The sequence below is a fragment of the Perissodus microlepis genome, chromosome 4 (genome assembly GCF_051167445.1).
Source record: "Perissodus microlepis isolate ML-2025 ecotype Zambia chromosome 4, ASM5116744v1, whole genome shotgun sequence".
In the NCBI taxonomy this organism is placed as follows: Eukaryota; Metazoa; Chordata; class Actinopteri; order Cichliformes; family Cichlidae; genus Perissodus; species Perissodus microlepis.
Window position 1 is genome coordinate 22813789 of NC_140464.1, and position 24190 is coordinate 22837978.

The following is a 24190-nucleotide window of genomic DNA, read 5'->3' on the forward strand; positions in this document are numbered from 1 at the left end:
CTCGAATGATTGTGATACAGTGTTCATTGCACAATGTTACTCAGGATTCAGTGGTTGAGTAAAAAGCTGTTACTTGTTGTTACTGATGGTTTCTTCCTTCATTTCCCTGCCTTGCTCCTGGGCAGGAGGATCTTCCTGCCCGAGTCCTTTCTGACAGCAGACATCATCCTCAGCACGCTGCAGAACATCACAGAGGGTCTTGTGGTCTACCCCAAAGTCACTGAGACACATCCACCACGAGCTGCCCTTCATGGCCACAGAGAACATTATTATGGTGATGAACAAGTCAAAAAATACATAATAGATACAAAAATGGATTACTGGCAAATTATGTAGTGGAGTGTGAGATAAAGCAACTTGACTTCATCTGTTTAAAGGACTTCGAGTCAGTGTTATGCTAGATTTGGACACAAGGATACAGCTGATGACGAATGTTGTTAAACCCCATCATGCACTCAGAACGTTTGCTTCTCGTCTATAAAGAGGGCATAGCTTTAATAAATTCACCCCACACAGTTTTATCATTCATGTTTTATTTATTTCAAGCAAACAATAACACTGCGTCAATGACAAATGAAACACCCTAACCCAGGCAGGTTGCAATAGCACCAGTTTGCTATCAATGTATAATCAACAAGAACAAATTACTGTTGTGCTGATAATGTCATGTGATTCTTTTAGCAACACAAGATTTCATCAGTTGTAAATCCAGTGTGAAAATACACAGTGGTTAACTCATTAATGACCAGCAGCTGGAGTATTGTGCAGCTGATGCTTTCCACCTTCTTCTTCCCGGTAACAAAAAAAAAAAAAAAAAAAAAAAAAAAAGAAAGAGAGAGAACATACCTTCACAGAGCTTCCTGATTGGCAGAGCCATGACTAAATTTTAGCTCATTAGTTTGAAATACATAACTTGAAATTTCACGTTATGGATAGTCCCCCCCCCCCTTTTACTGTTTTTATCGGTCTCGCTTCATCTCATCTATTATAATTTCACTCTCCACCGTGGCTGGTTGACCAACAACAGTACAAGCAAGAGCAGCCCACACACTGGTTGTACCACACACTTTATGCGCTGCCTCAATCTGACAACAGAGCTCACTCCAGGCAGACAGACGGTCAGTCCCTAGAGTGGAGTGGACAGCAAACTCTGCTCGACCATAAAACCAGCTTAAGACATCACTGATGTTTTAAAGCACAAGCTCAACCTTGACGTCCATATTGGCCTTATACGGCTCCAGTAGGGGGCGTACTTCTTCAGCCAGGAACATTTTCACCTGAAGAGGAGCAGGAACAAGAAAAGAAACTGTCATCAAGGGGGGCAACCGACACAGCTGCAGTAATAGGGGAGCTGCGGCTTGGATGAAAACATTCATCTGTTGTCAGACTGAACAAAAATAAGGCTGTTCATGCTGTACCTGCTGTGGAGCACGCCCAATAAAGGTCTTGGGGTCCAGCAAAGCATCCAGCTGCCCTAGAATGGGTGCAAAGTATGGGTCTCGCTGGATTCTGGCCAGCAGGTCATTGTCTCCACCTTCCTGTTTAACCACAGCTGCTGCCTCTTGGGAGAGAACACGGATTTTCTCGTGGCACTCCTGAAGGAGACACAGGAAAAAACAGAAACATTAAAGTGGAGCTGACTTTAACAGCCATGTTGTTAGGTCTCCATGTCAAGTCTGGTTATTGGTAATCAGCTTCTTCATTTAAATGGTCATAACACTGGTTACTAGTCAGTAAGATGATCTCACTTCAGTCATCTGTTTTTCTGGTTACCACTGGCATTTTCTGCCCAGTAAACCATCTCTCCTGATTAAGCAAAAATGCATTCATCCAGTTATGTTCAAATTATTATTGTGTCCATTCTGACTCACAGAGGAGAATTCCTCACAGGGTATTTTCTCCTACCTGTCTGTTGCCTCCTGCCTTCACTATCGCCATAATAATGTTCTCTGTGGCCATGAAGGGCAGCTCGTGGCGGATGTGTCTCTCGATGACTTTGGGGTAGACCACAAGACCCTCTGTGATGTTCTGCAGCGTGCTGAGGATGATGTCTGCTGTCAGGAAGGACTCGGGCAGGGAGATCCTCCTGCACAGGAGCAAGGCAGAGAAGAGAGGAAAGAAACCATCAATAATCACAAGTAACAGCTTTTTACTCAACCACTGAATCCTGAGTAACAATGTGCAATGCATTGTAGGATGTGTAGTTCTTTAACCATTAACGCAATTATGTACATAGTCTTTTACTCTTGCTTTCTTTTCTTTTTTTCCCCCCGTTTTCCCTTTATGGCCACAATTCCTCTCTTAGCTGTTTGGCTTGGTTCAAGGCCTCAAACTCTCATGGATTTCCTGAAGTGTCAGTGGAAAAAATGAAGGAGAAATCCACTTTTAAAAACAGTCTCCTTAAAAAAGTGGACAGTCACTGTGGCCCTCCACTTGGGATACCCACTCCTAATTGCAGGGTTCATATGCATTTTTCAGGGTCCAATTCAAGCACTTTCAAGGTCCATTTTCAAGCTTTTCCAGTAGATTACCAAAAAAAAAATAAAATAAAATAAAATAATGCATGTTTCACTTGGCATCACCTTAGTAAGACCATGTAAAAATTAAAACAAATCATCTTAGGTCAGTGGTTCCCAAACTTCTTTTGCTAGGCCCTCCTTTGTTTGACAAGAAAAATGTTCGCGACCCCGCCCCCCTCGCGCGTGCACGCACGCACAAACACATCCTCCAACCACACACACCCATATTTTGCTCCATTGCGGTTTATTTCACACCTCAAACATTTAGTAAACAATTAAGCAAATACAAGTAATCTGCAATAAATTACAGGTAGTAAGGAAATAAACTACTAACTCTTTTACACTACGTCCACACCTACACGGGTATTTTTGAAAACGCAGCTGTTCCGTCCACACGTAAACAGCATTTCGAATCACCGAAAACGGCGATTTTTAAAACTCCTTTTTTGCGTTTAAGTGTGGACGAGGAATACAGAGTTCGTCACAACGTCAATGGTATTTGCCTTTTTTCACGTCACGCTGTGCGCCACGTTATTGTTTACATGAGATGAATAGCAGAATGGCAGATAGAGACAAAATACTGTTAATCTGACTATCTGCAGGTTTTACACGCTTACATACACACACGCAGTTACCGTCCCTCCATTTAGAAAGGCAGAGGCATCACGGTGTGATTATTTTACATGTAGTTGTTTTTTTCCTGTGCAATAATATTCAACATTGCTATCAATACATTTTTCAACAAATACCTCTCTGTGCAAAATGGGCTTAAAAACATAAACAACTGTGGGATACTGTTAGTCCGTGATTTACACAGGGGGAACAAATTGTGGCAGGATCAGCCTGATATTATTTGTATCCCGCACTAACTTTACTGTATAAAGAGATAACATCTCCAAAATATCAGGAGTAGTTAGTCATTACAACAAGTGTTTGTGAACTAAAAATCAAGAATGTGGGATACTGTTTGTCCGTGATTTGGAGAGCCCAGCGCGGGAAACATATTCAGCGATGCTTCATCTCCTGCTTTGCGTTAGTGTGGGCGCCCCGTGCTAGCAGTGTCCAAGCGTTGGTTTTTTGTTTTTTGCTTTTCATACCGCGCCCCCCCCCCCCCTGCAATGGCTCTGCTCCCCCCCAGGGGGCGGGCCCCACACTTTGGGATGGTCTGTCTTAGGTCAACTTAAATGTCCTTTTTTTCCCCCTTTAAAATAGAGAAAAACGCACTGCATAAAAATACTGAGAAAGGAAAAGGTTGTGTTATATGCATATAGTGTACAAACTCAAAAAAACCAAAAACAAAACATTTCTCTTAATAATTAAGATGTGCAAATGTGAACAAATCAACTTGTAAAGATATTCATCTCGACTTGAAGAAAGAAAAAAAAACACAACAACACAAAACAAAAAGCTCAGAAAACCCCTGGAGGCCTAACAGGTTAAAGTTAATTCCCAATAAAACTAACTGTAAGTTGTTTAACTACATTGTTGTCTGTATTATTGTTAAAGTCCTAAATGATTATCTTTGAAGTGTTTGTGCTAATAACATCATGTACAGTAAGACAGTCATGGAGAACAGCACTGACTGGAAGAGGCTTTGAACATAATCCCACATAGCAAAATTGGTATGGCCCGGATCAGGCCCACACAATGTACTTACACATGGCCCGCATACCGCAAAGAATGACGGCCCTTTGGTGGCCCAGACCTAGTTTGCCAGAGGTGGCCCACACATGGGCCAGCACAAGGCCAGTTGCATACACACTGGTGGTCCTGTGCTGGCCCATGTGTGGATTACCTCTGGCAAACCTGAGCTGGGCCACCAAAGGGCCGTCATTCTTTGGGGTGTGTGGGCCATCCGTAGGTGGTGTGCAGCCACGGGCCAGTTGTAGACACACTGCTGGCCAAGAACAGTTTCAGCTCTGGCCCCAGATATCAGCCTAATGTGTACCTTAATCAAGCCACGTAATAACAACATGTGCCAGAACATGCAAAACAGTGCAAAAGTAACATGCCGAAACTCTGTTCAGACAGTGAATGGACTGATTCTTATATAACTTGACCTTGAAAAATATTAAAATTCAAGCATTTTTAAGGATTTCAAGCACCCGTACAAATCCTGTAATTGGGAATCATTGTTCACTACTATTTATTGTACGCTTCCACACTGATGTAATATCTACTTCACAGAGGAGAACTGCATCATACCAAATTCACAGCAGCGTAAGTGTGTCTTTGTGGGCTGACCTGTTGGCACTATCATCCAGTGTCCTCTCCAGCCACTGCACTGAGGCAGTCTGCAGAGGGTCGGCCATCAACGCAATCAGATGTCGGGCCAAGCTACAGCAGCGTTCTGCACGCATGGGGTTCCTCTTGTAGGGCATAGCACTGGAACCTGGAAGAGGAGCAGGCAAAGCTTTAGGCTGAGGCACGGTTTACAGTTAAAAAGTGCTTTTGAATGAGCGAACGTACCAATCTGCTCCTTCTCAAAAGGTTCCTCAATCTCTTTTAGGTTGGCCAGCAGGCGGATGTCTGTGCAGATCTACAGCAGACGACAGTATAAAGTTTAGACTCAGTTACATCAGCTTTTTGAAAATCCTGAGCTCAAGACCCAAGTTTCTTTAACCACCACTAAATGGAGACATTTCCTCACCTTGTGCACAGAAGCTCCCAAACTAGCGAGCGTGGACAGGCAGTCTATGTCCACTTTGCGACTGTACGTCTGTCCAGTCACCAGGTAGGCTCTGGATAAGAATGGAACAAATTAGTTATAGCCTGTGTTTCAAACTGTTCCTGCTTGGACCATGTTATAAAAACATGTCAGTCAATATTGGAGACAGGAGTTTGATACTCACTTCTTAAAGCCAGCCATCTCTGTCACCATCTTGTCAAGCTCTTCCACCTGGGGGCACAAAAGGAAAACTGACATTAAAAAGTCATCACAATACGGTGCTGTGGGACTTCAGAAAGCACCCACGTGGTTCTTATGGTTGTTTATACCTTGTCATGGTCCCCCTGAAAGAGCTGCAGGAAGCTGGCCTGGGTGCCTGTGGTCCCCTTGACTCCACGGAAACGAAGATCATCGCGGGCTCGCTCCAGGTTCCTCACATCCATCACCAAATCCTGCAGCCACAGACACGCTCGCTTCCCCACTGTGGTCAACTGGGCAGGCCTGTACAGAGAGGAGGAGAGGGGCACAGTGGGTGTGTTTGACATCAAAGTTAGACAGCTCTATCAGTCTGATGAAGGCCTATGAAAACACTGCAGCTGCAGTCGGACTCACTGGAAGTGTGTAAAGCCGAGCGTGGGGAGGTCAGTGTATTCCTCTGCAAAGTTTGCCAGCCGGTCGATGACTCTGGCCAGCTGCAGGAAAAACAAGCCTTTAATGATGCAAATCAGGGTGTCAAACTTATTTTACATCGTGGGCTACAAACAGCCAACTTTGATCTTTAGCTCCCAGAAGCAGTGAAGATGCATAATAAATGTAACCAATATGTTGCATAGATTGTCCTGTAATCTTTAAATATAATTTTTCATGAATTCAATTCTATGAAATGCACTGTTTTCATAGAATTTCTGGACAAACAGGTGAGTCTCACCTTAGGCAAGAGGATGTTGAAGCCATCACGCAATGCAATGAGATCCTGAAGAAGAGAAACGACAAACATGAGAAGCTTTAAAGACTCAAAACTCATCACTGCTGGGTTTATTTGTGCAATAGTCATACTTACAGTATTGTCTCCCACATAGCATGACGTAGCTCCGAGGTGGATGATGGGAGCAGCTGTGGGGCAGCAGTGTGCAAAGGTGTGGACGTGCGCCATGACATCGTGCCTCAGCTTTCGCTCTTCTTCAGCCGCCATGGCAAAGTCAATGTCCTCTGCATGGCTCTCCATCTCTGCAATCTGAGCATCAGTGATGGGCAGACCCAGAGCCTGAGGAGGAGAACATTGAACACAGACATGATGACAAACAGGAATGGAGGTGGAGCTTTTTGACTCTTGATAATACAGTTTTTTACTTTTAAGATATTCATTTATTAACAGTTACAAATGCAAATATATGTTTTTATATAAATACAAGTTTTATTATAAATACACATATTTGCAGCATTGGCTCTTCTGTTGATGAAAAGGATGTTTGGGTAAAAATCACACAGTGACTTGCATTGCTAAGCTGATAGCAAACAGCCTGCTGTTTATTAGTCATTAGTCTGTCTGTCAGCATGTCTTTTCTCCAGTTTTGATCATCATGTGCTGTCCTCGTGAGGAGGCACGGGCGCTCAATATGCTGATTAGACTGGACTGTATATTCTGTTGGGACACCGTAGTCCCGTGATCATACTTGCCAACCTTGAGACCTCAGAATTAGGGAGACATTCAAAGGGGGAGGGAATACATATATATACAAAAAACTTGAAGTTTACAGTGTTTATTTATCGGATAAAATAAGTTACATGTCACCGTTATTATTTTCTGGCAGACCCGGCCTTCGCGGTCTAAGTGGGCCAGGTCCTCCGAAAGCCGGGTAGACCGGAAGTGAGCAACTGAAATGGGACGGTCTAGCCTTCAGAATAACATGTTTAAGTTATTTAAGTGACTTATATATCATGTTTAACCTCCGCAGCAAAAGACCGCGGGGGTTTGAAAACGATGTGTCGGGAGTTTGCTGTTCTCGCCGGCTCAGATATTTGACGTTTACACAGCTACATTCTCACCTGGAAATATGTTAAAAGTTTATTTTGCGACCCAGAAAGAGTAATAAGAGTAATATTAAAACTAAGTACCTGCAGTAGTAGTAGCCATTGTTGTAAACTGGAATTGGCTTGGCTAATCTGGGATATGTTTTTTCAATTTTGTTGTCCGGGTGGAAAATTATGGTGCGCCGTTTGTAAAGTGAAACATGCTGAAATTAACGGCAACATTTTTCTACATTAAGCTCAAAACAAAAACATGTTTTTTCGAGTAATTTTTTAAAACATTTAGTAAAATATTTGTAACTTTTCATCAAATGTTAAATCTAAATGTTAAATCTAAATGTTACAGAAAACTAAATATTTAGGCTAACATGCAAATTTATTGTAGGGATCAACGGAAATACCAAAATAAATTTTTTCCGAAAACCACCGGTGCAGAAGTGTGCCAGTAGTGGTCAGATTGTGTCTGCTCTCCCCCTCACTTCTCCCCGCCATGAGCTGCTTCACTTCTTGCCTACGAGCATGTCCAGCGATTTTGCTGGACATGTGCTGCAGCGATTGTGAAGTGGAGACTGCAGCTGCTGAGAGTGCACTACTGCTGAACCTTTGGATGGCCGACAAAACGGATCTTCCGATGTTTTCAGCTAAATCGCTGGACGTGCTTTCTCATGGTCCGCGACGGGTTATGGCTGAATTCCAGTGGAATGACGGTCCCGCCGTAATAGACGTTCCAGCCATGTGTTCCAGCCCTAAACCTAACCTTATCCCTAACCATAACTAGCTGTTAAATGACGTAAAATAGTGTTTTCCAAAGCGATTTTCAGAAAATGAACGAACATGTGTAGATTGAGTCCAAACGGTTCTCATGCGCTCTCCTTTTTCCGATGCCGTCATTTAGGAATGTGTTGGGTACCCGAAAGCATATAATGTTGACGATTTGTCACCTAGCGTAAAATATTAGGCTTAGGGAGTGAGAACGTGTCTGACCACTACCGGCACACTTTTGCACCGGAGGTTTTCGGAAAGCTTTTATTTTGGTATTTCCGTTGATCCCTACAATAAATTTGCATGTTAGCCTACACATTTAGATTTAACATTTAGCATTTAGATTTAAATATAATATATAGATTTAACATTTAGATTTAACATTTAAAATTGTGTTTTAAATATGAAAAGTTACAAATATTTTACTAAATGTTGTAAAAAAGGACTCGTTTTGAGCTAAATGTGGAAAAATGTTGCCGTTAATTTCAGCATGTTTTACTTTACAAACAGCACTTTCCTACAGCACTACAGATTGGTTCCAGACAATCAAGTACCTCTCTCCTGTCAAAGGGGTCATAGGTCAGACAGGTCAAAAAAAACCTCAGTAGAGAAGATACCACAAACACAACAGCATTTAGCCAGAGTAACTGTTACTAATTTTCCCACTTGAAGAGCTTTTCGTTCATCACAGTAACATTCGCTGTCGAGAGAGCAGCAGCTGTTCAAATGATTCAGAACATGTACGCATGCGAAGCTCACGTGGCTCTGCGATGGGAAAATACAAACTGCAGATTTTCAATTTTAGAATCTCATCATAATGTTGACAGATGTTCATTTAAAATATGACCTGACTTCCAGACAAAGACACTGATTACTGTACGGTAGCAGTCTGCTCAGTCAGCACCGGGTAGCATGCGCACGACTCTTAAGACCTCCTTATAACTATGTTTAGAGCAGGAAACTTGATAGGGCTCTGTAAAGGTCGCGGACTATATCAAACCTTCTCAGCTTTGGCGAGGAAAATCCACAGCTTCCTCCAGGTGGTGAACTTCTTTTTGTCGCTGAAGTTGTAGCTCATTTCTTTGCTGGCGTATCTGGACACCAGAGGTGAGCGATACTTATTCATCTCTTCTGCTCCGGCCATGGTTTCTAGAAAAGTGAACACTGCGGGGTAGCGACAGGGTCTTCAGCTTCTTTCCCCCGCCCCGCTCTTTTTCTTCTTCCTCTGGGGTTCTTTATAGCAGTTGAACCAACTTACAGTTGCATTACTGGCCCCTAGTGGACTGCGAAAGTAACACCTACCTTATTTCGTGTAATTTGAATGCATTTTGTGCCAAGAAGTCAGCCTTTGATCTCGTAGACTTTTCTATGTGAAACGGCTCTGCTTCTTCTTTGTGGCCTCAGCACCAAGCTGTGGCATCCCTAGTGGCACTCTCACAGCTGTTTATGGTGAGTCCATGAAATGATGCCATAAGATGCTCCAGAAAGATATTCTGGCACATTATGAGAGCTTGGTCCACATTGCCAGCAAAAAGTCAAACTCGTTGAATCACCTGGTAATTATATTCACATTATTTATTCACTTTGTCCTTTTGAATTTTCTAGCTTATTATAGATTGTAGTTGAGCCAGTGGCTCCTTCACTTGTTGCTCCTGTATTTTCCTCAATGCTCAGTGTGTCAGATCTTTCGCTACTTCTCTGCCTCGTTAGGTAATAATGATACTTGTAAGGCATATTGCATATTTGCAGCTCTGGAGGTCAGGCTCACTAAATTGGAGACCCAGCTCTGCACCCTGGAAAATCCTTTCCGCACCCCTGCAGGCAAAGATAGCTTTGCTACCATTACCGCTGACCCAAGCATATAAGAATGATGAAAAATCTGTGCTTATCAGTTGCATTTATCTAATATTAAATAACTCACAAAAAATGCAATTTCATCTATTTTATTTGTCAAATTTTCAGTGTATTGTTGTATAGGGTATACACGGGGTTCCTTATTTTTTTTCTAACCTTTTTCTAACCCTAACCCTAACCCTAACCCAAAAGAAACAGATAAATCAAGACTATTTCAACAAAAATTTCAGCGTTATCATATGTGGATCTACAGCTTCCTTCAATTTGTGAATTTCTTCCTGCTGGCCTATTGTAGTGTCTTGAGCTTTTTTTAAATACCTATAATATTCAAGAAAATTTTGAAACAACTGCCTTCTGTTGTTGTAATTTTGGAAAATAAAATTTGTTCTTTGTTGTTTGAAAAACTATTTATATTCAATTTTCAATTCAATTCAATTTTATTTATATAGCGCCAAATCACAACAACAGTCACCTCAAGGTTCAAGGTTCTTTATTTGTGACATGCATAGTTATACAAGTATAACACACAGTGAAATGTAGCCTGACACGCTCCTCGACATGTGCAAAAATGGGGGGGGTGGTAGAGGAAGAATGTTATATATATATATATATATATATATATATATATATATATATATATATATATATATATATATATATATATATATACACACACACACATTGGGTGAATGTGCAGTAGTAGCAGCAAGCAGGTGAATTCTGTACATTAATATGAATAGACATCTGACTTTATAATGTAAGGTAGAGCCTACAATAATACATACAGAGAAGAACCCAACAATCATATGACCCCCCTATGAGCAAGCACTTTGGCGACAGTGGGAAGGAAAAACTCCCTTTTAACTAGGGGTGGGGGAAAAAATCGATACTGTGTAGTATCGTGATATTTTGTTTGCTAATAATGTATCGATACAGGGACAGCAGAAATCAATATTTTGTTACAAAAAAAGTTTTTGTGGACTGGAACATGCTCTGACTTCAGAGCATGTTGATCAGCTCCTTTTTCTGAGCAAGAATCCTGACATTCCTTCACTGTCCAAATGTGTTTAACTTTTTTTTTTGGCAGAAATAAACATGACAGTTTACTTATTTTAATTTAAGACATTTTATTTTAATTAAGTTTAAAACTTTTTTATTTAATGTAAAATTATATTTTGTTTTAATTTACTTTCAAATTCTTCAGTTGCTGAATGGGCTGCATAGTTTTCATAAATTGCATAGTTCAGAATAGCTATAATTGTACCAGATGGTTGCATTCAGTTAAGTTGGACTAGACTGTAATACAAACCGTTCAGTTTGTCAACAATAAAACTGACTGAAATGAGAGAAAGACTGAGTATGAGACTTTGATATTAGATAAAATGAATATTGATAAAGTTTACCTTTATGTACAGAATCTGAATATCGCAAAATATTTAAAAAAATTGCAATAATATCGTATCGTGTGTTAAGTATTGTGATAATATCGTATCGTGGGATGTATGGTGATTCCCACCTCTACTTTTAACAGGAAGAAACCTGCAGCAGAACCAGGCTCAGGGAGGGGCGGCCATCCTCTGCGACCTGTTGGGGTGAGAAAAGGAAGACAGGATGAAGACATGCTGTGGAAGAGAAAAAGATTAACCCTCTCGAGGCAGGCGTTGCCGATTTGCAACAGTTAAAAACTAACAACAAAGACTGAAGTCCTTCTATGTGCTCCAGACAGACATGTACCTAACATAATGAATGCTCTTGGTCCTCTTTCAACATTTGTGAAATCGTCTATCAGGAACCTAGGGGTAACCTTTGATTCTGCTCTTACCCTGGATGTCCATGTCAAATCTCTGGTTCGGTCCTGTTTCTATTATTTAAGAAATATTTCTAAATTGAGCCCCATAGTATCTCATACTGAACTGGAGATTGTTATTCATGCATTCATTTCATCACGATTGGACTACTGTAATTCACTGTTTACATGTCTAAACAAAAACTCCTTGGAGCGTCTGCAGATTGTCCAAAATGCCGCAGCAAGGCTTCTGACAAAAACATCGAAATACTCTCATGTAACACCATTGCTTATACAGCTGCACTGGCTCCCCATTGAATTCAGAGTCCACTTTAAGATTCTGGTTCTGACATTTAAGGCTCTTCAAGAACAAGCACCAGCGTACATCATTGAACTTTTACAGCCCTATGCCCCTAGTAGGTCCCTGAGGTCTTGTGATCAGGGCCTACTTGTTATTCAGTATACAAGACTGAAAACCAAGGGTGATAGAGCTTTTGCTACTGTGGCCGCCAGACTGTGGAATTCTCTTCCTCAGAACTTAAGATCTGCAGACTCAGTGATTACTTTTAAAAAACAGCTAAAAACACATCTTTTTAAAATTGCATTTTGTTAACTTTTGACTGTTTTTGTTTTATACTTTGTGAAGCACTTTGTGATCTTTTATCTAGAAATGTGCTATATAAATAAAATTTTACTTACTTACTTACTTACAACCTGATTACCCCACATACATATTTTATGAGTTTTTTTTTACTCAGAAGTACCACTGCAGGACTTGGTTGTGCATTAGCAACAAAAAGTTTCCCACTTGCTCACCAGATGGCAGTGTTATCCCACTTCCAACACGTCTGCTTCCTTGGGTTCACTGACACTGATTTTCTTGGCGTCAATTTCATGTAATTATCACTATCAACCTCCATTAATTTGAAACCAAAACTGCATCAGAAGAATCATGAGTGTATATAGATACAGTAAATGCCAATTAGTGGATTTTATCTCTTCTGGATTTTTCCCCTGGGGCAGCTTTATTTCAACGTAGCAGATTTGCAATGTGTGGCCGGATAGGTACCACTGGATGCCACATGCTTTATCTAATAGTTTGCCTATATTTTGATCAACAGTTCATACTAGGGTTATTTTCATATCACCAATGTTTACATATTACTTTGAGGTGTCACTGAAGGTATAAAGGTAAAATGAAGGTAAAATTAAATAATTTAGAGTGAAGTTACAAACAATCGGAGGCAGATTTGATCAAAAACAATGGCACAATACGATGTTCATTTTACTGTGCAGTAATGAAAACTGATGTAGCCTAATTCCATGGCACATATATTACTACAGATCAATGTGTTAAAGCATTTTTTGGCAAACTATCTTACAGAATACTCTATTTGCAGGATTTGCAGTGTGTTATGGCAGGCAGACGAAAATTTTACTCAGTGAGGGAAGCCATTGAGTTGATTTGCCTTCCTGGTGGGGCTTTATCTGACACAGAATCCATTTCAGATGATAAAATTGCTGATCCAGATTTTGAGGATACTCCTGAAGCACACGAGTCTGACTCCAGCCTTGATGATGATGAGCCACTGGCAGCAATAGCAAAAGCTAATCCCAACCACCTTGATGTTGAAATTCATAACGTACATGCAGACAGTGACACTGAGGTCCCAGATGACAATGCACCTCAGCAAGGCCCAGCTCCTGTCAACAAGGAGTTTTCTTGGAGGCAGAGGAAACCCCCAGCAGCTGACATAGACTCTTCATTCCGAGGAGCTGCATTCTCACCTCCACCAGACGAAATACCAAGTCCAAAGTGGTATTTTGATCAGTTCATGGACAAATCCGTGTTTGAACATATTTCTCACCAATCTAACCTGTATGCAGCTACGAAGAATGGCCCAGAACTGAAAACAACCCCATCTGAAATAGAGCAATTCATTGGTTTACACATCTTGATGACCGTAGTGCGTATGCCATCGTACCGCATGTACTGGCAGACGGCAACACGCTATGACCCAATTGCGACAGTCATGGGACGTAAGCGATTTGATAATCTGCGTACATACATCCACATGAACGATAATACCAATGTGAAGCAAAAGGGTGAGCCCGGATACGATCCATTGTTCAAGGTACGACCAGTACTCGAGAAAGTCCGTGCCAACTGTTTGAAGGTTGAACCAGAAGAGAACCACTCCATTGATGAGCTGATGATCCCCTTCAAAGGAAAGATTGGAATGAAACAGTATATCAAGAACAAGCCGCAAAAATGGGGAATCAAGGTCTTTACTCGTGCAGGTGTCACTGGACTAGTCTATGACTTTGAAGTATACACTGGAAAAGGGACTGTGACCAATGAGCGTGGACTTGGTGTTGCCGGAGAAGTTGTGCTTCGTCTCGTGTCAGAAGTTCCAAAAGGTCTAAACTACAAGTGCTTCTTCGACAACTGGTTCACTTCCCCTGAACTCATTGTGGAACTGAAGAAAATGGGAATTCTAACAGTTGCTACCATCAATCGTAACCGTCTCCGTGGATGTACCCTCAAAAGTGACAAGGAACTCTCAAAGGATGGGCATGGTGCGTATGAAGTGAAATATGAAAAGACAAGTGGGATGTCCATCGTGAAGTGGTATGATAACAAGGCAGTTTTACTGGCATCATCCTTCATTGGCCCTGAACCTGTTGAGAGATGCAGAAGGTGGTCGAAAGAGAAGAAATATGTGGAAGTGGACAGACCCCACATTTTCAAGGTGTACAACCACAATATGGGAGGAGTAGACTTAGCAGACATGTTTGCAGCTCTCTATCACATTGACATCCGCCCACGTCGTTGGTACCTGCGCATCTTGTACTACTTGATTGATCATTGGTCAATGGCTGGCTCCTCTATCGCTGTCATCTCACCCAGAAGCAGGAGAAGAAGTATATGCCACTTCTTGACTTCCGTGTTCAAGTTGCAGATGCCCTCATCAAGGTTGGCAAACAGGCTGACTTGAACAGCAGGAAAAGAGGACGACCGTCATTGGAAGATGATCCAACATCCCATCAAGCTGCCCCACCTCCACCTCCACTTCAGTGGATCGTTGCACCATCGGTTGACGTCAGACTCGACCGATACGATCATTTTCCCATTCATGCTGAGAAACGTGGACGTTGCAGACTGTGCAAGAATGGCTACACGCAAATGGCCCGCCTGAAGTGCAAAGTACTTCTGTGCTTTACGAAAGACAAAAACTGTTTCTTGGAGTACCACACCACAAAGTGACATGCCAACATGGCCTACTCAATGAGGATTTGAGATTTTGGATTTGGATCCCATATTGTTTTTGTTGTTGTTCTGTTACTGAAAAGCACTTTGTTACATTGTTTTGAAAAGTTGTATACAAATAAAGTTAATGTTCATATCATATTCAGTCTTCAGTGTCAATTTACCACACCGGGCCAATGTTGTAAATCCGCAACATCCCAGAACTCCTTGCATGTGAAGGTCTCACTAAAAAAAAGAAAAAAGTCAGGATTCTATTGTACTACCCCATATAATAATTTTCCCCAAATATCAGATTTTTCAATGCAGAGAGGTCTATTAACACATAGTGAAAAAGGTGACTGAAAAGGAAAAACGCAGTGCATCATGGGAATCCCCCAGCAGCCTACATCTATTGCAGCATAACTAAGGGAGGATTCAAGGTCACCTGGTCCAGCCCTAACTATGTGCTTTAGCAAAAAGGAAAGTTTTAAGCCTAATCTTAAAAGTAGAGATAGTGTCTGTCTCCCGAATCCAAACTGGAAGCTGGTTCCACAGAAGAGGGGCCTGAAAACTGAAGACTCTCCCTCCCATTCTACTTTTAAATACTCTAGGGACAACAAGTAAGCCTGCAGAGCGAGAGCGAAGTGCTCTAATAGGGTGATATGGTACTACAAGGTCATTAAGATAAGATGGGGCCTGATTATTTAAGACCTTGTATGTGAGGAGCAGGATTTTGAATTCAATTCTGGATTTAACAGGAAGCCAATGAAGGGAAGCCAAAACAGGAGAAATATGCTCTCTTTCTAGTCCCTGTCAGTACTCTTGCTGCAGCATTTTGGATTAGCTGAAGGCTTTTCAGTGAGTTTTTTGGACATCCTGATAATAATGAATTACAGTAGTCCAGCCTGGAAGTAATAAATGCATGAACTAGTTTTTCAGCGTCATTCTGAGACAGGATATTTCTAATTTTAGAGATGTTGCGCAAATGGAAGAACGCAGTCTTACATATTTGTTTAATATGTGCGAAGGACATATCCTGGTCAAAAATGACCCCAAGGTTCCTCACAGCGTTACTGGAGGCCAAGGTAATGCCATCCAGAGTAAGAATCTGGTTAGATACCATATTTCTAAGGTTTTCAGGGCCGAGTACAATAACCTCAGTTTTATCTGAATTAAGCCTCTTAATTAAGAAGCCGCATCCAGGTCTTTATGTCTTTAAGACATTCCTGCAGTTTAACTAATTGGTGTGTGTTATCTGGCTTCATGGACAGATAGAGCTGGGTGTCATCTGCATAGCAGTGAAAATGTATGCTATGTCTTCTAATGATGCTGCCTAAGGGAAGCATGTATAATGTAAACAGAATTGGTCCTAGCACTGAACCCTGTGGAACTCCATAATTAACCTCAGTGTGTGAAGAGGACTCTCCATTTACATGCACAAATTGGAGTCTATTAGATAGATATGATACAAACCACTGCAGTGCAGTACCTGTAATACCTACAGCATGTTCTAATCGCTCTAATAGGATATTATGGTCAACAGTATCGAATGCTGCACTAAGGTCTAGCAGGACAAGCACAGAGATGAGTCCACTGTCAGAGGCCATAAGAAGATCATTTGTAACCTTCACTAAAGCTGTTTCTGTGCTGTGATGAGCTCTGAAACCTGACGGAAACTCTTCAAATAAACCATTCCTCTGCAGATGATCTGTTAGCTGTTTGACAACTACTCTTTCAAGGATTTTTGATATGAAAGGAAGGTTGGAGATTGGCCTATAATTAGCTAAGACTGCTGGGTCTAGAGATGGCTTTTTGAGTAAAGGTTTAACTACAGCCAGCTTGAAGGCCTGTGGTACATAGCCGATTATTAGAGATAGGTTGATCATATTTAAGATCGAAGAATTAATTAATGGCAGGACTTCTTTGAGCAGTTTTGTAGGAATGGGGTCTAAAAGACACGTTGATGGTTTGGAGGAAGTAATTATTGAAGTTAACTCAGAAAGATCAACTGGAGAAAAAGAGTAACTTAACATCAATGGTACTAAGAGTAGCTGTAGATAATATTACATCTGTGGGATGATTATTGGTAATTTTTTCTCTAATGATAAAAATTTTATTTGTGAAGAAGTTCATGAAGTCATTACTAGTTAGCGTTAAAGGGATGGTTGGCTCAAAAGAGCTCTGACTTTTTGTCAGCCTGGCAGCATCACTGCTGGGTTTATTTATGCAATAGTCATACTTACAGTATTGTCTCCCACATAGCATGACGTAGCTCCGAGGTGGATGATGGGAGCAGCTGTGGGGCAGCAGTGCGCAAAGGTGTGGGCGTGCACCATGACATTGTGCCTCAGCTTTCGCTCTTCTTCAGCCGCCATGGCAAAGTCAATGTCCTCTGCATGGCTCTCCATCTCTGCAATCTGAGCATCAGTGATGGGCAGACCCAGAGCCTGAGGAGGAGAACATTGAACACAGAGACATGATGACAAACAGGAAGCGTTCCTACAAGCAACTCATAAAGTTTAGAGCTGGCAAAACAAAAGTGCTTGTAGTTACAGAATGAATTTTGAACCATTTCCTGCAGGGTTTCATTCATTTTCAGAGTTTACTTATAAGCTGCTTCCTACTTACTACTTTTTATGTGAAGCTTTTTGACTCTTGATAATACAGTTCTTTACTTTTAAGATATTCATTTATCAACAGTTACAAATGCAAATATGTTTTATATAAATACATGTTTTATTATAAATACACATATTTGCAGCATTGGCTCTTCTGTTGATGGAAAGGATGTTTGGCTAAAAGTTACACAGTGACTTGCATTGCTTTTTTTTTTTTTTTTGTTCTTTTTGCCTGTCCCGTTTGGCTCTTTTGCCATCAGAATTATTGTCTAAAGGCAAAGAAAGATGCCCAACGGATTTACTTTACCAAATTGACCATCCCAGCCTTGCCGTAATGGTCCATTTGATTCACCTTTTATTGTTTATTTTATTTTCACTTGCTGAATACGGGACAGACTTGACTGGGGGAAAGAAGGGGAGAAAGAAAGAGGGAAAGAGAAACAGCTGAGAAGAGGGACAAGGGCAAAAAATAAAAACCAACAGAATGGGCAGAAAAAAAAATGCATCTATCGATCACCTGGATCACCTGTTGAGAAAGAAAAAAGAAAACAAGCAGAAGAGAACAAGAGTAATAAAATAAACAACATCACAATGATATATGGGAATATGACAATAAATACTAAATATTAAACATTATTGTGCAGCACATAAGATCAACAGAACACAGTGTGCTTTGAGGTCGGAGCCAAAAAGGGTGTAGTTTGTGGGTGTGATCACCCGTGTGTACACCTGTGAGCATGGACGCGCTTGTTTTTTTAAAAGGTTCCTTCATGTAATGATGTGCTAGAGGGTGTGGGGAGCCACAGCCCCGTCCTCCAGGGCATGGTAAGATCTCACATTATCCACTATCCATTATCCACAATATCCACTGTAGGAGCCATATGAGTTGTTCCTTTTTGACTAAGTGGGTTGGTTTAAATGGACTCATTGTATTGGTGCACGGGTGTGGGGCGTGTCTCATGGGTGTGGTAGATGATAAATGTGGTTGCACTCACCTGTTCACGGCACCTGATGTTGATGAGCAGAAAGGTAGGGTGAGCATGAGGCTTTCTGTTGACCGCAGCTTGAGCGCAGCTTGAATGATTTTGATGTATTTTGACTGGAACTTGATGGTTTTTGTATATTTGTGCACTAATTGATGCCATAGGCCAAATTGTAAGTTGGAATTGTAATTAGTGCAGTTATTGGTGAGTTGCAGTTATTTGTTTGTGCAATCTGTGCATTTGTTTAATAGTTAATCCCATGTGCTGATTTATATATTGGACAGTTGCATGTGGAATAAAAGGAGCAAATGGTACAGAAGTGTATTTTATGCGTTTATCGTTGCGCGTCATCTGTGTCCTCATGTTTAGCCTGCCGCGGCCATAGGTTGGAGGGTCCGCAACAAATTGTCAACAGAAAGGTTTTGTAGGTTTTATTGGATTATTTATATATAGATGAGTTTTATAGTTTGCTGTTGCCTTTGTCCACGCATCTTTTAGATTAAGCCTGTGGCTACACAAAATAGATTTCTTTCAGGAGTCATATTCCCCTGTTAGGTTTCAGCAGTACAGCTGCACTAGGCGTTGTACTGATTTTCTTTCTAGTTATTGTGCATCAGGCGGCTGAAGCCATTGGCTTGGGAGTACCGCCACAGTTTGTGTTTAAGACAGTTTGTCTTCCTCACAGCTGACGGTATGGAGGTACATAAATACCCACCGCTAGTATGTACGGAAGACTAGGTTGAGTTAGTTAGGTTTAGTAGGCAGATAGAGGGGGATATTGCTCCTGTTAATTGTGTGTGTGTGTGTGTGTGTGTGTGTGTCCAAGGTTTATTGAAGGGAATGTCATCAAGTTGATGTGTTGGAATGAAGCTGTGTGGCATAGGTGCAGTTCAGCGTTTGGATATTGTAATGTTTTGAAAAAAATGGAGACACATCAATTAATACAACGTGGTGATGTGGATGGAAAGAAAAGACAGCTGAAACCAACTGCTAAGGCTTTGGAGAATCAGATTGAAAGGCTTCAAACAGAACGTCACACTAAGATTAATAAAATTAAAAAGGTCATAAAGGTTATTAAAGAATTAAAGCAATCTGAAGATAATGTTTCCACTGTTCAGGCTCAGTTAGAGAATGTGTCTGTGTTGCTTAATGAGGCAACTGATCTGCATGAAACCTTGCTTCCTTTGCTTCCTCAAGAAGAGCAAGAAAAACAAACTGCTTGGTTTATAAGTGTGCGAGCACATAATACTGAGTTTATGGAAGAGATAAAGAAATGGCTTCATAATGCAAAGGGAAACCCTCAGAGTAAAAATCAGGTGTCTGAGCTTGATTTGCCACATTTAAATCCACCTAGTGTTGAGTCTTCTGATGTATTACCTGCTGGAAATGGTTCTGGTGCTTCTAGGCACACCGGGAATGTTGGTAAAGGTGCTGTGGTAGATGATGTTAATCCAAGTGATAGCATCTCTAATGTTGGAAACAAAAGTTGTAGGAAAAGTAAATCATCACTCAGTGGCTCAATGGTTTCATCTGCCTTGTCAGCACGCATAATGGCAGAGGCTGACATGGCTGCCCTTCTTGTTCGACAGAGGTTGTTGAAAGAAAAGCATGCTTTGGAAGAACAAGAAATACAGCTTAAGAAAAGAAAGGAGCTGCTTGACTTAGAAACTGAAATAGCAGCTTCAGCAGCAAAGGTGAATGTTTTAAAAGCTTCTGAAATGTCCCGAGTCTCAAGTGCTGTTAATGGTAAATCTGATGGAATGAATTCGTATTTAGAACGAGAGCAGGGGCATTTAGGCGTTTTAAATCCTAATGCTCCGACGTTCAAACCTGTGTTACCAAAGCAACCATATCAGGGTGTTGATGCAAGTGATCATCAAGCGCAGGTATTGGATGTGAGGCCCAAGGTTAAAAATATTTCTCAGCCTAAGGTCGTTTCATTGGAACAGTCAGAGACGAAGTTATATCAAGTATTTCCAGGTGCAGTTTCGACTACTCGGATGATGTCGCAGTCTCACGCACAATCAAAACCTCTTACACATACAGTGCAAGGTAGTGAGGGTCATGATCATCTAGTCACAGTTTTGAAGAAACAAAATGAAATTACAACTTTATTGGCTGAGCAGCAGTCTCTGTTTTTGCTACCAAGGCGTGACATTCAGTTATTTGATGGTGATCCTTTGCAATATCAAACATTTATGAGAGCTTTTGAGCACATGGTGGAGAGTAAAGCTCACAGTGCTAAGGATTGTTTATATTTTCTCGAGCAATATACTAGAGGCCATCCAAGAGAAATGGTGAGAAGCTGTCAGTATATGCCTGTTGAGTATGGATATGCTGAAGCTAAATCTTTGCTCCAGGAGAACTTTGGCAATTTGTTGAGAATTGCTGCTGCCTACATTGAAAGGGTCAGTAAATGGCCACCTATAAAATCTGATGATGCGAAGGCTTTGCAGGAATATGGGTTTTTATTAAGGCAATGTTGTAATGCAATGGGAGACATTGAGTCCTTGCATGAGTTGGATGTTTCTGCTAATATGCAAGCAGTTATAAAAAGGTTGCCTTATAAGCTCAGGGATAAGTGGAGGAATGTTGTGTGCAATCTGCAGGAGAGGTTTCAACGTAAAGTGGTTTTTAGCGATGTTGTTGAGTTTGTCGAAAGGCAACTTAAGATCGCAAGTGACTCATTGTTTGGAGATATACAGGATCCTCCGACAGCCATCAGAAAAGAGGCGAGGAATGTTAAGTCTCAGTATTACCCTAAGGCTAAGAGGAGTAGTTTTGCTACTACAGTGGCCAAGGTGGAAGGGAAGATTGAGCCAGTGTTGAGGCGAGAAAGTGGTTCAGTTGTGACCAAGGTTTGCTTGTTTTGTGGAGCAGGGCATATGTTGGATTTGTCCTTTGTTTGAAAGAAAGTTGCACTGTGAAAGATATCTTTTTTGAAAGAGAATGGTGTGTGTTTTGGTTGTCTGCGCATTGGGCACAGAAGCAAGGACTGTAGGAAACGTCTCTTGTGTAAAGTCTGTAAACAGAAACACCCCACACTCTTACATATCCAATCCAAGCAGAGGGAAAGTGTTTCAGTGCAAACTATAGGAGGGGGAGAACCACCAGATGAAGGTCCTTCATGTGCTGTGCAAAGCAGTGGTGTTACTGGGGCCGGTGAGCAAAATAGTGCTCTATCCATAATACCAGTTAGAGTGAAGTCCAAGAAAGGTAATCAGTCACTGATAACCTATGCTTTTCTAGATCCTGGGAATTCAGCTTCATTTTGTACTGAAGGGCTCATGAATAGGCTGAATCTTTCAGGAAGGAAAACTGGCATTCTGTTGCGGACAATGGGTCAGGAGAAGAGAGCACAAACACAACAGCATTTAGCCACAGTTACTGTTAATAATTTTTCCACTTGAAGAGCTTTTCGTTCATCACAGTAACATTCGCTGTCGAGAGAGCAGCAGCTGTTCAAATGATTCAGAACATGTACGCATGCGTGTCGAAGCTCACGTGGCTCTGCGATGGGAAAATACAAACTGCAGATTTTCAATTTTAGAATCTCATAATGTTTACGGGTATTTTTGAAAACTGAGATTTTACGTTTTAAAACAATAATCCCGTCCACACGTAAACGCAAAAATGAAGGAAAATGCTGCTAGGAACATGCCAAAGCAACAGTTGGCGATAGAAATGTTGGCCAATCAGAAGTCTAGAAGCCTCGGTGGGAAATAGTAAACAAAGATGGGGCATAGAAGCAGAACCGAGTCCTATGTGTGGAGGGACAGTAACTGTGTGTGTATATGTAAGCATTTAAACACCGCAGAGAGTACAATTAACAGTAACAGCATTGTAGAAATTCATTTCACCGAAAATAACGTGGCGCACAGTGTGACGTCAAAAATGGCGCACACCTTTGACGCTGCGTTTTCTCAGTTTTCTTCGTCCACACGCAAATACAAAAACGGAGTTTTCGAAAATATCCACCCTGGCAGGCGTTTTTAAAAATCTCCGTTTTCAGTGACCGAAAACGCCGTTTACGTGTGGACGAAAGGTGCAAACGCATAGAAAAATCTCCGTTTTCAAAAATACCCGGGTACGTGTGGACGTAGCCAAATGTTCATTTAAAATATGACCTATGACTTCCAGACAAAGACACTGTAGCAGCCCTTGGCATCAAGAACGACAGAAGAGTCTCTAACGGGTGCAGCCATTTATTTCCTCTCCACACACGGCTCATTCTCTGGACGTTGAGCACCGTGAAAACTATAAAATAAGAAAAAATTGATACCCGTACAGTACTTTTTGAACTATAACAATGAGCAATAACAACAATGAGCTTAAGTTAATTCAGGCAAGTTCAAACAAGTAATTCTGAGATATACAGTCACAGATTAAATAAAACAAAAGGGGTTACTTCAAACAGCATCAAGGGGTTACACAGTTCGGTTAAATAAAATATAACAACAGATCACCTCTCATCACATACCTCAGTCCGCTTGCCAAGGGTGCAAAACTCCGGTAAACACTTCGGCCCGTTTCTCGTGGGGTGCTGCTAGCTTGCATGACACACATGTCTAGCTAAAAAAATAGCACATGGATGTAAGTAACGTAAGTACAGAATAAAAAGGTTTTCAGATAGCTCACAATACAAGCGCAGCAACATACCTTACATTAGAAACACACTTATCATACTTATCAAAGTATTATCGTAACTTACATGGACTTTGTACAACTTACTCCTGCCGCGACAGACTACTCCCTACACGTTACGGGGCATGCCTTTGAGCACATCTGTCCTTAGTGCGACTGCGCATACAGTTCCGACAACCCCCGCAAGGATGACTTATGGTACAGATCAGCGGTTCATTACAGACACTGATTACTGTATGGTAGCAGTCTGCTCAGTCAGCACCGGGTAGCATCCACACGACTCGTAAGACCTCCTTATAACTATGTTTAGAGCAGGAAACTTGATAGGGCTCTGTAAAGGTCGCCGACTTCTTTCATAAGCTTGTATCAGCAGATCATTATATCAAACCTTCTCAGCTTTGGCGAGGAAAATCCACAGCTTCCTCCAGGTGATGAACTTCTTTATGTCGCTGAAGTTGTAGATCATTTCTTTGCTGTATCTGGAGACCAGAGGTGAGCGATACTTATTCATCTCTTCGGCTCCGGCCATGGTTGCTAGTAAAGTGAACACTGTGAGGCTACGGACCGGGTAGCGACAGGATCTTAAGTAGTGATGTGCGGATCGATCCTGAAATGGCGATTCCTCCACATTTATACAGCCGTATTTCGCACATGACTATGAAAGGCGGAAGAGGAAGTAGTTCCTTTGAATGTAGACAATCCGAATGTTAGAGTTTCTTTCCACTGTGTTCCTGTTAATGATAAACTACAAATTTACTCTAAATTACTAAAATATCAATATTTTAATGTGAGAATCGATTCTAGAACATAAATGATTGGTATCGGAGGAATCGATATTTCAGGATCGATCCGCACATCACTAGTGCGCACTCACAACAATGGTAAATCTAGTGTTAAGGGTAAGATCTCACATTTCACAAGTTTCAATAATCTGCAGAATTTTGGGGATTTCATTCAGGTTATTTAGAAAATGGTTGTATCATCAGCTAACTGGCTGATGGAGAGCTCTTTACCCAGGATAGATATCTTACCAAACTCAGCATTTTTAATCAGTATGGAAAACATTTCTGTTGCTGCA

General features: G+C 41.3%; 1 protein-coding gene across 6 annotated transcripts; it reads right to left on the reverse strand.

The window, feature by feature from the left end:
- Window positions 1-514: 514 nt before the first annotated feature.
- On the reverse strand, window positions 515-23595 carry adsl (adenylosuccinate lyase). 6 transcript variants are annotated; one of them, XM_084926509.1, is made up of 15 exons: window positions 23501-23595; window positions 17111-17314; window positions 15053-15113; window positions 11348-11415; window positions 6248-6451; window positions 6116-6160; window positions 5800-5879; window positions 5517-5688; window positions 5372-5418; window positions 5170-5260; window positions 4989-5058; window positions 4764-4911; window positions 1906-2086; window positions 1419-1595; window positions 515-1277 (listed from the first exon to the last, which is right to left on the reverse strand). In XM_084926509.1, exons 3-15 carry the CDS (start codon window positions 15099-15101, stop codon window positions 1191-1193), a joined length of 1419 nt encoding a protein of 472 aa, XP_084782635.1. In that variant the 5' UTR covers window positions 15102-15113; window positions 17111-17314; window positions 23501-23595; the 3' UTR covers window positions 515-1190. The 6 variants fall into 6 exon arrangements, with proteins under 6 accessions (XP_084782635.1, XP_084782636.1, XP_084782637.1 ...); XM_084926510.1 differs by lacking the exon at window positions 15053-15113; XM_084926511.1 differs by lacking the exons at window positions 11348-11415; window positions 15053-15113; window positions 17111-17314; window positions 23501-23595 and adding an exon at window positions 8050-8229.
- Between the last annotated feature and the right edge of the window lie 595 nt (window positions 23596-24190).